The sequence below is a fragment of the Onychomys torridus genome, chromosome 8 (genome assembly GCF_903995425.1).
Source record: "Onychomys torridus chromosome 8, mOncTor1.1, whole genome shotgun sequence".
In the NCBI taxonomy this organism is placed as follows: Eukaryota; Metazoa; Chordata; class Mammalia; order Rodentia; family Cricetidae; genus Onychomys; species Onychomys torridus.
Window position 1 is genome coordinate 104,660,609 of NC_050450.1, and position 11,618 is coordinate 104,672,226.

Below are 11,618 nucleotides of genomic sequence, written 5' to 3' on the forward strand. Positions count from 1 at the left end.
GAGACAACCCTGCTTTGGAACAAAAAAGCTTTATTAGATGCAGTGATGATTATTCAAACTTATACACATACACACACACACACACACACACACACACACACACACACACACACAAGTTTGTGAATTTGAGCCAGATGTTGAGGCTGGAAGAGCAAGAGTTGGAGGCCAACCTGGAGTACACAGTGAGATCTTGAAGCTTTATTTACTATCTCAGTTGTGAAAGTGTCAGCTCTTATGGAAGACAGTCAACAGCACTTAAGCATCCTCTCAGACAGGACAGCTGCACAGAACCCACCAGGAGGGTGGAGTTTGTAGTGGGTAGCCATTCCAGCTTTGATCTGGAGGTTCTAACCCCCACTGAGGGTTTGGTAACTGTCACGCCTACAAGGTGGGATGAAGGGAGGACCCTGAAGACCCGGGACACGGATGCACCGGGGCTCTCTTGGTTCCTGGACCCCTGGACGCTGGAGGTAGACCGAGCAGAGTTCTCCAGAGAACACCTGTGCTACATCTTTCCCAGACCCTGTAAACTATCCCTTCACTTGTAAGTTACCCCACAAAATAAACCTCCCTTTTAAATACGTGGAGTGGCCTTAATAATTTCACCAATAGGAGTTTTTCTTTATTGTAACTGTCAGGAAAACCACAGCAAAAGTCCCCCAGTAAATATTCTTTACTTCCCTAAATATGCTTTTATTAAATGACAAAAGACAGTCTTTACTTCATTTCATGACACGTAACTGGCCACTCCTTGCTAGGAATGGCAGGGTAAAAGAACTTGTTCAACAAAGCATTTCAAGAGAAGTTAGAGTCTCATGCCAAGCGTGTGTGGTGGTGTCTTCCCACGTGCCCAGCATTCTCGAGACAGACAGGAGCACTGTCTGTTGTACAAAGTCCAGCCAGCCAGGGCTGCATATCAAGATCCTATCTGGAAAAGACTGGTGCATTTTAAATCATCGTGTGTTGGGCACACTCTATAACCCCAACACTGGAGGCAGGAGGGCTGCAAGTCCAAGGCCAGCCTGGGCTACACAGTGAGACCCTATTTAAAACAGTTGTGTCTCAGCATCCTCACTACACATTTAAAAGTCATTCCCATGACCACACATGGAGTGGCACCTGCTTCCTGTTCCTAGGTGGTGAACTACACTCCACAGCTAGCAAGAATCCTGAGTGACACACGGCGATCAAGGGAGGATCTCTCCATGAGAACGAGAACGACGGAGACGTGATTGTAAGGAACCGAGGAAGCGGAGTAGACAGACATCTCTGAAGGGGATTCCCTTATTCCTCCAGCTTTAAACTGCCAGGACCTGTAAACTTTAATATCAACTCTGCCCGACTTAACAGTGTTCTTTCATTTTCCACACTCAACATCAGCCAACGTAACCGGCTCTGCAATTCGACCAGCTGTTTCCTGGAGACGTGGGCTTCATCAAATACTTCGGTAGTCAGAGCCTCGGGCCACAATGGCAGCAGCGTCCCACTCCACAGTGAAAAAGGAAATGGTTCCAAAAAACCCAAACATCACCATGACCAGGAGCTGCCAGTGCAGGAGGAGGTAGTTGCTATAGAAGAAGGCCACGGCTGCGCAGATCGACTAGAACAAACAAGATGAGTCACCGAGTGGACCCGGGGCCTCAGCAGCTGCCGTCAGCCTGCTGCTTCCGCCCCAAAGAACACCCGCAGCTGGGGGAGCCCATGAAGACAGACTTCACTGGTCACCAGCTCACGACTGTATCCAACGTGCCTGACAGTAATAATCAAGGACACTGTGGGCGCTATAGTCACATGCTAATGTACAGAGTGAGACGTATGGGTCTGGGGATGAGAGAATGGGTCTTGTACCTAAGGAAGGAAGGTCTCTCACCTGAGTGTAGAGACCAGAATGAAAATCTCTCACCCAGCTGGGAATGGTGGCGCACGCCTTTAATCCCAGCACTTGAGAGACAGAGGCAGGTGGATCTCTGTGAGTCTGAGGCCAGCCTGGTCTGCAGAGCGAGATACAGGACAGCCAGGGCTACACAGAGAAACCCTGTCTTGAAAAACAAAAACACAACAACGAACAACTCTTGCCCAGCCGAGCCCGCTGCAGCTGAGCTCTACTTACAGTCCTCTTACAGGGTGCCCAGCCTCCACTGGAAACCCACAGGAGGGTGACCAATGACAACTGGAAGGACAAGGACTGCAGTGCAATCCAGACGTTACCTGGACAAACTTAAAGACTGCGAAGGCTGGTGCGCTGTCTTCCGAGTAGAGAAATCCCAAAATGCTGAGCAGCTGTGTGTTGAAGCAGCTGTCTCCCAGGCCCAGCAGAAAACTGCAGAAAATGGCGACTTCTTTGCTGAAGAGAAGAAAAATAGACACAGAACTGGAAAGACAGCTCAATGGTTAGGGCATGTGCTGCTGCTGCAAAGGGCTGAGCTTGGCTCCCAGAACCCACTTCCAATGGCTCCAGAGGACCTGATGCCCTCTTTTGAACTCCACAGGCACCCCCACATGCATATGCATATAATTTAAATGAAAAATAGGTCAGGCACATGCTTTAATGCCAGCACTCAGGAGGCAGTCAGGCGGACCTCTGTGAGTTCTAGGACAGCCAAAACTATCTTGAAAAACCAAATATAATAAAATAAAATAAAAAAAAAAGAATCTTTAAAATAAATGTAATGTGGAGCACCAATATTTAGTACCACCAGAATATAGAAACAATGCTCCCAACAAAAGCAGTTTGCCCTTGTTCTTATTTTATTTGGTGAAGGGGCTGCTGGGGATTGAGTCCAGGGGCTCCCAATGCTAGGCAAGTGCCCTGCCACTGTACTACTTCTCAGTCCTGCTTTGAGACAGGGCTCTACTACAGAACCCAGGCTGGCCTGGAATGCATGACCCTCCAGCCTCAGCCCCCTCAGAGCTAAGGTCAAAATGTGCACACATACCCCAAAACAAGAACAAATAAATACTAACATTTCTGAGGCCTTTTCTGTGGTGTTAGGGATTAAGCTCAGGGCCTTCCGAATTCCAGGCAAACATTTCACACTCACAGTGTTATGAATCCAGCCCACCTACTAGAATTTGTACAGTAAGGAATTAAGCTTAAATGCACAGACCTTTGCATTCTAGCAAACTCTGGTCTACTCTCTTTGGAAAGCAAAGACTGCATCTTTAGCGGGCTCCCTTGGGTTGTGGGTTTATCCAGACACGGCATCTCTAATGAATTACGAGTCAAAGTAATGAATCAACATCCTTACACATGAGGCTGGCCACTCAGCTGACAATCTGCCTTGGCCATTCATCTTTGACCCTTGCTAACACTGCTCAAGATGCAGAGAATGAAATTCTGATCAGATGTTTCTGCACTCCTGCACAGATCAAGGGATGCTCTGGGTCCCTGCTTTAATTCCTCATGGCTTCATCACCACTTGACACATGACCCAGGAACGACAGACTCTGAGCCATTCACTCCTCCTGCCCACCCTTTGGCAGCCGCTGTACCTGGGCCTGATGTAGGCGCTGCTGTCAGTCCCCTCCACGGGGGCAATGGGTGCATCTCCAGGCATGTTAAGGAAGATCAAGTAGAAGGCAACAAAGTGCACCAGGGTACCCAGCAGCACGACCGGATTTCTGCCGAAGCGATTATTCTTGCTCAGCAGGCCAAAGAGGCTTCCACCTGAGGATGAAGACACATGAACACGCCAGGTAGTGGTGGCACACGCCTTTAATCCCAGCACTCGGGAGGCAGAGGCAGGTGGATCTCTGTGAGTTCGAGGCCAGCCTGGGCTACAGAGTGAGTTCCAGGACAAACTCCAAAGATACACAAAGAAACCCTGTCTTGAAAAAGCAAACCCCACCCCCACCCCACATGAACACTTCAAAGTCTCTACCCATCCCAGAACCAGTCACAGGCTATAATGCAGAGTCAGGGACTGAACTCGCAGATGCTTTTGTAATATCACAGCTTGTCCAGGAATCATGACCGGAAGCAATCACTCAAACTGCAGACTGCCGTCAGTGCGCAGATTGACAACTAAGGCTTTCAGGAAGGGTCCCCCGTAAGAGCTCAGTGCCAAGGTCGCTGGCATGTCTGTTAGCCCTAAGGGCTGAGGAGACTAAGTGGGGCAGGAGCAAAAATTCAAGGCCTGACCAACTGCAGTGAGTTCAAAGCCAGCCTGGGCAGCTCCGTGAGGTACTGTCTCAGAGTTTTAAAAATGGAGCAGGGTAAGTAGCTGGCTCAGTGGTGGAGTGCTTGTTCTAGTATACACAATGCTCCAGGTTTAATTCTGACCATAAAAATTTTTTTAAAAGTTAGCAGTTGAAAAACTTCTAATGTAAGCCAGGCAGTGGTGGCACATGCTTTTAATCGCAGCAGAGGCAGGAGGATCTCTGTGAGTTTGAGGCCAGCCTGGTCTACAGAGCCAGTCCACGGCAGGCTCCAAAGATACAGAGAAACCCTGTCTTGAAAAACCAAAAAAAAAAAAAAAAAAGTCTACTAATGTTGGGCTGGAAAGACAGCTCAGTGGTTGGTTAAGAGCTCATGTTGCTCAATTCTCAGCACCCATATCAGATGGCTTCCAGTTGCCTATAACCCCAGTCCCAAGGGAATCTGACACCTCTGACCTCTGTGGGCACTTGAATTCATGTGTATATAACCCCCCATACACACAATTAAAATAATAAAAATAAATTTAACAAAACAAAAAAATTAACGTAAAAAGGGTTTGGGGTATACACTTGCAACAAGTTTGAGGCTAGCCTGTTCTATATAGTGAGTTCCAGGTCAGCCCAGAGCCACACAGCAAGACCATCTCAAAAAAACAACAAAGGAAAGGAACACAGTTCTATAGCACAGTGGGGTAACCATGGTTGATGACAACGATCTGTAGGTGGCAAAAGAGCTAGTAGACAGGATCCGGCAAGTTCCGCAACACAAAGCACATCACCCTCATCTGGGATCTGGTGGTCACACAATGAGATGCCACACTGTACCCCAGTGGCCTGTGCCCACATTGCTAGCACAGCCCCTCTGGAAAACAGCTTGGAGTCCCTAGCATTCTGTTAACCTGCGTTCTTCATAATGAACAACAGAGCACATAGCATTTTCCTGGATTTTGTGAGCTATTTCTAACCCTGAATTTGAAGCCAAGTGAGATAGGGTGGCCTGGGGACCCCCAGGTTTGTGATTAGTCTGAAGTGTGGGTGAGCTGTGGGCCTGTCACAGGCACTTAGAAAGTGCTTTTGCTGACAGCGCCAACTCACCTGTGCCCACAGGAAACTGAAGGCAGGGGAAGGCCTGGCCCCACCTTTACTTCCCAGCAGTCCCTGCTGCTCTGCACTCTGGGTCACACTCTGACTTAGCTCTGCACACACACACACATTGGTCACAATGAGAGTCTGTGAAAACTGAGGGGATCCAACCTGCCTCATTCCAGCACAAAGTTAAGATACTGTCCATCTCCTATTCCAGACCCCCACCAAGGTACCAGCAGGTCTCTAGCCATCTATCTAAACTGTAGAGACAGCAGAGCCTTACAGATAGTTCACCCTGTATGACATCACCCCAAGCACGAGCACTCACTCCATGAAAACCAGGTTGTCCCCTCAAGCAATCAGGAATTCTTTGAACCACCTTGCAGAACCAGAAGGTAACAGCTGACCGTAACCAAGGCTGCCCAACAGCACCCCTCCTGCCCAGGCCCCATCACTGTCACCAGGATTCTGACCCCACCCCAGGAGGGCTGGTGTGGGGGTTCGGACATCACAATGGCTTCCAGCCTATCCAATAAATGGTGAGCTCCAAGGTTAGGGAGAGACCCTGTCTCAAAGAATTAGATGGAGAGTTACAGAGGACTCTAGATGCCCTCTATTGGCCTGTGTGCACACACCACATATACACACAAATAAGTTAAAAGAAAGTAGTAATGATAGAAAAATAAAATATACCATTTGGATAAAAATTAGTGAGAACACAAACTCAAGGACAGAGACTTAAGATAGACTTAAGATTTCTATCTTTATTATAGCAAAATGTTTCTGTTTTTCTTTCTTAAGTAGCCCAGGCTGACTCCAAACTCACTACACAATGAAGGATGACCATGAATTCCACTATCATCCTATTTCCATCTCTGAAGACTCAAGAATGCAGTCACGAGTCATCATACCTGGCTCTTCTACCTTTTTTAAACTGAAATAGGGTCTCTTTTTATTGCCCAGACTAACACTAACCTTGAACTCCTACAGAACCAGCTTTTCCAGCCTGACTTTGAATAAAAGGGTTTTTTGGGGGTTTTTTTTGTTTTTTGTTTTTGTTTGTGACAGCCTTGGCTGTCCTAGAACAATTTCTGTAGACCACGCTGGCCTCGAACTCACAGAGACCCACTTGCCTCTCAAATGCTGGGATTAAAGGTGTGCACCACCACTGCCCAGCAAATAAAAGGTTTTTAAACTAAAAAACAAAACAAAACGCAAAATATCTACCTAAAATTTCTCCAATGCCGATAAAAATTCCAGAGAGTCCAATGAGGCTTTTCTCTTCTGTCCCAAATTTGTTTACAGCCCCAATACAGGTCCCGTACACCCCAGAGAAGAACGTCAGCTCCAGACCTGAGGGGAGAGAAACCAACTTTAACGATCAGACAGCCACTGTCTCCTTTCCAGACTTCTGCTTGCATCCAGTAGCAGTTGAGCTTGACACATATGACAAGAACACGGAAACCAGGGCTCAGAGACTAAAGTGCTTCCCATGGGGCAGCTTTATGCTGCATAAATGACCAGACAGGCCTCCTGTGAAGGCCTGCCCCCCACTTTTTCTCCCAGGGTGCTCTTGAGCAGGGAGAAGTGGGAAATATTTAGATAGAAATAGAGAGAGAAACACAGACAGAAACACAGGATAGCCTTGGGAGGGCCCGGGTCAAAATTCACCAGCCCTCCTGTCACTTCTAAAGGGCTTTTATAGAAATGCCAAGGGGCGGAGCAAAAGGCCTCCCCCAGCTCAGCCAAGTGCAGACCCTTCCAAACACCCGGTGACCATGAATGTGGTCGGTCCATCCCCTAATGCAGCCCTGCTGTGTAGAGCAAGCTCAGATCTCACTAGGAAACCTTTGTGGGCTTCCACAGTCCTCTCCGAAAGCCTACAGGAAACTTAATTCCCCACAAAGTGGCTTTGCAGGCACAACCTTAAGGTGACGGACCCACAAGATGGTCCCTTGGATGCTACTCTTACAGGACACACCAGAGTGGCTTGCTTCCTGCTCTCTGCCAGCCCTGTGATCACACAGAGGATGACAGCCAGAACCCTTCCCAGAACCTGACCATGCTGGCACCTGCTCTGATTTCCTAGGCTCCAAAACTGGGAAATCAGTGTGGTTTGCAGCTGCTAGTGTTTTTTGAGACAAGGTCTCACTCTGTAGCTAAGGTTGACCAGTATGTGCCACGGCATCAGGTTCAAACTGGTTTCGTTTTTTTTTTTTTGTCTGTTGGTTTTTTTTTTTTTTTTTTTTTTAAAAGATTTATACTTTACTTTTATGTGTAAGGTGTTTTGTCTGTAGGTATGTCTATGCATCACTGTGTGTAGTGTCCACAGAGGCCAGAAGAGGGCACTGGATCCACTGGAACTGGAGTTACCTGTGAGCCACCATGCGGGGGCTGAGAACCAAACCTGACCCCCTCTTTCAAGAGCAACAAATGCCTTATCGGCTGAACTATCTCTCCAGCCTGTTTTGTTTTTTTTTTTTTGTTTGCCCTCCACAGCCCTCACTGAGCCTGCTAGGCAAACGCTCTGCCACTCAATTACACAATTACATCCCCAACCACAACTTCTTTTTTTCTCTTTCTCTCTTTTTTTTTTTTTTTGATCCTTCCACACTGAATTAGGGCGGCCCCTGTGATTGGCTGTCACCAACAGAACAGAGTAGAAATGCCACAAGGCTAGGTCCAGGACAGACCCTCAGGAAAGGTTGGTCAGCTCTTCCTGTTGTCTTTTTGGGGCCTTTAGACACTGTGAGGTCTGGCTCTCCTGTCAATCCCATGGAGAGCTCACGGAGGGAGGAGGTCACACAGATAGCTGTGCAGAGCTCGGATGCTACATGAAGACTGACCGACAGAGTGTGACTCAGCCTTCCATCAGACACCAGGAAGATACCAGACATGTGAACAAAACTGTGTCGGAGGCTCTGGCTGCAGCTGCCCTCTGAAAGCAGCCTGGGGAGGTGGCACAGGGTGGCAAAGGCGGTCAGGGCCGAGAGCAGCTCGCACCTGTGTAGGCAGTCGTAACGCTCAGAAGGAGCATCTCCTTGGTGACACATAACTTCAGAGACTTTTCTGGAAGAAGAAAAATTGGGCAGACTTAGCTAGATTTTAACTGGCAACCAAAAGTTCTAAAAACCATTTCCTTCAGCCAGAACATTCTTCTCATCGCTGAAGCCAGTAAACAAAGAACCTAAATTTTCAGATTAAAATGCATGAGGCATGAACTAAGTCTGCCCTGTAAATAGAACATTTATTTCAAGTGCTTAAATATGTTCTGGAGACACACTGTCCTCAATGTGTGTTTAGCTCTTAATGACAAGAGGGGAGGGGAAGAAACCAGAATTACACAAGACAATACAACACTTGAGCAGACACTACAGGCAGGCTACACAGGGAGTCAGTCAGCAGAGTGCTTGGGTTGGAACCACCTGGAGCCTCCTGACCCACAGAGACTGACTGCAGACCCAGGGCTTCCCTGCTCTGCTATTTGCAGACCACTTGATGTCTGCCTCTGCACCGAGCTGTGTGGATGACATCTGCAGGGATGAGAATACATTTCTACAAGTGCACCCCCAGCGCCCAAAGATAGGGTCTCACTCTGGCTCAGGCTGTACTGGAACTTACTATGCAGTACAAGACGGTCTGGCACAAGTCCCTCTCCCTGGCACTGTCTCCAGGGTCAGGCTTACAGTCCTAGATCACCATGCACGCAAAGCTTCATTTGAATTTTTTTGACAGAATCTCCTATATCCCAGGCTAGTCTCGAATTCCTCAGTAGCTGAGGATGACAACTGAACCTCTTGTGACTCAAGAACTGGAATTACAGGCTGAAATGGACGGATCCAGAGGTTTCAGGCAAGCCTGGGCTACACAGTGAAAACCAGCCTAAAAAAGTTGCTAAATTGCAGTTCCTGTGAGTTTAACTTCAGTCCTCTGACTCCCTGGTCACAAGTAGATATTCTGGCAGACAAGTTCCTAGACTACAAACTGGCAAGCCAGAGTTCCAACAGTGGTAAGTGCCATTTTAGTCGGGAAACCCAACTATAACTTATTTACTTATAACCAAACATCAATTTGTAATTATGAATGCAACTCTGAAACACGGGAAGTGTATAAAAGCCAAATTAAACAGTTCTAATGACAGAGCATCCACGTCCTAGGTCCTTTCTAAAATGGCCTTGTGCCATTTGAGCCAGGCCACAGATGACGAGATCAAGAATTTCCACTCTGGCAAAAGGGACCTAACAACTTAAATCCCCAAGGGCCACAGGTACTGGGAAGTCCTGAGAGCTGATGGCTTACAGCAGGCTGCTCCTATGGAGGGTAACTGCCTTCACAAGGCCCCTCCTGGGAAGCACAGGAGCTGGGAGGCTGTGAGCAGCAGCTGGAGTCAGAAGCCCGTCTGTGTGAGTCACTGACACTGCCTGCTAAGTCAGCCCTGGCTCAAACCCACTCCATCTACCTACTGACCATCTGGCTGACCTTTGGTGACAGTTCTGACAGCCTGCTATCCAGTCAGTAAGATGGTGCTTGTTTGTAAAAGTTCCAGCCTGGACACTGATCATCACACATTCCCAGCTGCTAACCACTGAGCTGCCCACTCCCAATCTCAGGAGCAAGGAGTGCTCCCCATCTCCATCTTACGGCCAATGGCAGGAATTGAACTCAGAACCTCTGGAAGAGTAACTGGTGAGCTACCTCTCCAGCCCCTGGCTTGGACCCCCAGTGGCACATCACCAACAGGGCCACAGGTCCTAACCTTCTCAAACAGTTCCACCCACTGGGGGAGCCAAGCCTTCAAATATATGAGCCTGTGGGGGGGTTCTCATACAAACCAACACAAGAAGCAAATTCTCACCCTGAGCCACATCACAGAACTCCCTTGCTTTTTCTCAGCCAGTACCCCTTGTGGGCAGGAATCAGCTGAAAACCATCCTGGGTCCCTGTCACAAGGGGCTATCCTGGGGTGAATCACAGCAGGGCAGCTGTGTTCACCAAAGCAAACAAGCCACAGCCAGCAAAGGTAGCCTATCCTATAAGCCCTATTTCCCAACTCCTGAAAATGCCATCCGGTCACTTCCACTGCCTTCCAAGGAGATGCTGGTCACTGCTTCCAGCATGCAAGAGGAGACAGGAGCACATAGCCCCTGAATACCAGGGTTAATGGTTGACTGTCACACCAAAGTTTTGGTATGAAGAGAAACCAATCTTGCATTCCTGAGCTTGCATCCTCTCAGGCTCTTGCTGAGGACAGGCCATATGGCTGTGTGGGTGGAAGGTGGCTGAGCAGCCTGTCCCTAACACCAAGCGTCTTCATAGGAGGGAGCCATATCTTATCATCGCTTGCAGGATTCCTGGTGATTACTGTTACCAGGGAAAGGACATGCATTGTGAACCTGGCTTCTGGTCTACTTCTTGACGGCTATGCCATGTAAGCTGTGGGAATTCAAAGCCAGCATAGGGAATTCCAGGCCATCTAAAGCAATATGGTGAGACCCTGTCTCAAAAAAACAAACAAACAAAAAAAAAAGATCCAGAAAACAAACACAAAATGTGGTTTATGCATAGAGTGGAATAGTCTTCATCCTTTAAAAGGGAGCCTGGTGTGGCACATCTTGCAACCTTGGTAAACCTAGAGGGTACTGTGTTGAGTAAAAGAAGCCAGTCAGCAGAAAGTTAGTTGCTATGTGGCTCCCCTGACATGAGGTACCTGCCAGTCACAGCTCATAGAGACAGTAGAATGGTGGGCTGTAGGAGATGGAACAATGGAGACTGACTGAGTATAGCTTCTGAATTGCAAAGTAAAGGCATGGAGATAGATGGCGGGGGTTATACAACACGATGGATACAAAAGATGATAGGTTTATGAGTATTCATTAAAAATAATGTCTTGTGGGGGGGTCCCTGCAGGTGTCGTTACAGGGAAGTGACCGAGGGAAGAGATAAGAAAGAAAGCCCAGTGCAAACTGATTTCATTAACCTGGACCAGACTTCAGGGAGTCTGTCAGGCGGCTCATTGTCAGCATATTTCACACACAGTACAGTTTGGGGGAAAGGTTTCCAGGTAACAGTCAGTCCAATTCCAGGTGCACAATAAAGCTTAAGATATGAGCACATAGAAACTCCTTTACACAGTCCATGTGACCATGAGGGTGGGCTCTACAGCCTGGAGTCCAGTGTGGTCTCTGACTGATAGCATAGAGGTCAGCAGGCCATAAAGTACATGTGACATCTACCCTAAGGTTGGGTAATGGTCTAGGGAGGGAAGAAGAGTCTGCTGTAATCTGTAGTTATCCACAGCAGTAATCATTCTGGGGAATTTGAGTGAAGTCTGTCCCTCCAGATAGCAAAAAGGTCACCAGGTCGTTAACAGCCTC

The 11,618-nt window shown here is 48.0% G+C and overlaps 1 protein-coding gene across 1 annotated transcript; it reads right to left on the reverse strand.

Annotated features, from left to right (window-relative positions):
* Window positions 1-565: 565 nt before the first annotated feature.
* Window positions 566-9,885, reverse strand: LOC118590381 (UNC93-like protein MFSD11). Its single transcript, XM_036198340.1, has 5 exons — window positions 8,248-9,885; window positions 6,472-6,597; window positions 3,493-3,667; window positions 2,209-2,344; window positions 566-1,600 (listed from the first exon to the last, which is right to left on the reverse strand). The coding sequence occupies exons 1-5, from the start codon at window positions 8,279-8,281 to the stop codon at window positions 1,436-1,438; spliced, it is 636 nt and encodes a 211-aa protein (XP_036054233.1). The 5' UTR covers window positions 8,282-9,885; the 3' UTR covers window positions 566-1,435.
* Window positions 9,886-11,618: the final 1,733 nt, after the last annotated feature.

Bases quoted from the DNA above. Each gene is read 5' to 3' on its own strand.
- LOC118590381 (XM_036198340.1), bottom strand. From the start codon at position 8,281: ATGCTCCTTCTGAGCGTTACGACTGCCTACACAG. The intron at 2,345-3,492 runs GTACAGCGGCTG...TCTTCTCTTCAG, and splicing joins AGCGCCTACATCAGGCCCAG to CAAAGAAGTCGCCATTTTCT. The intron at 1,601-2,208 runs GTAACGTCTGGA...TGTTTGTTCTAG, and splicing joins CAGTCTTTAAGTTTGTCCAG to TCGATCTGCGCAGCCGTGGC.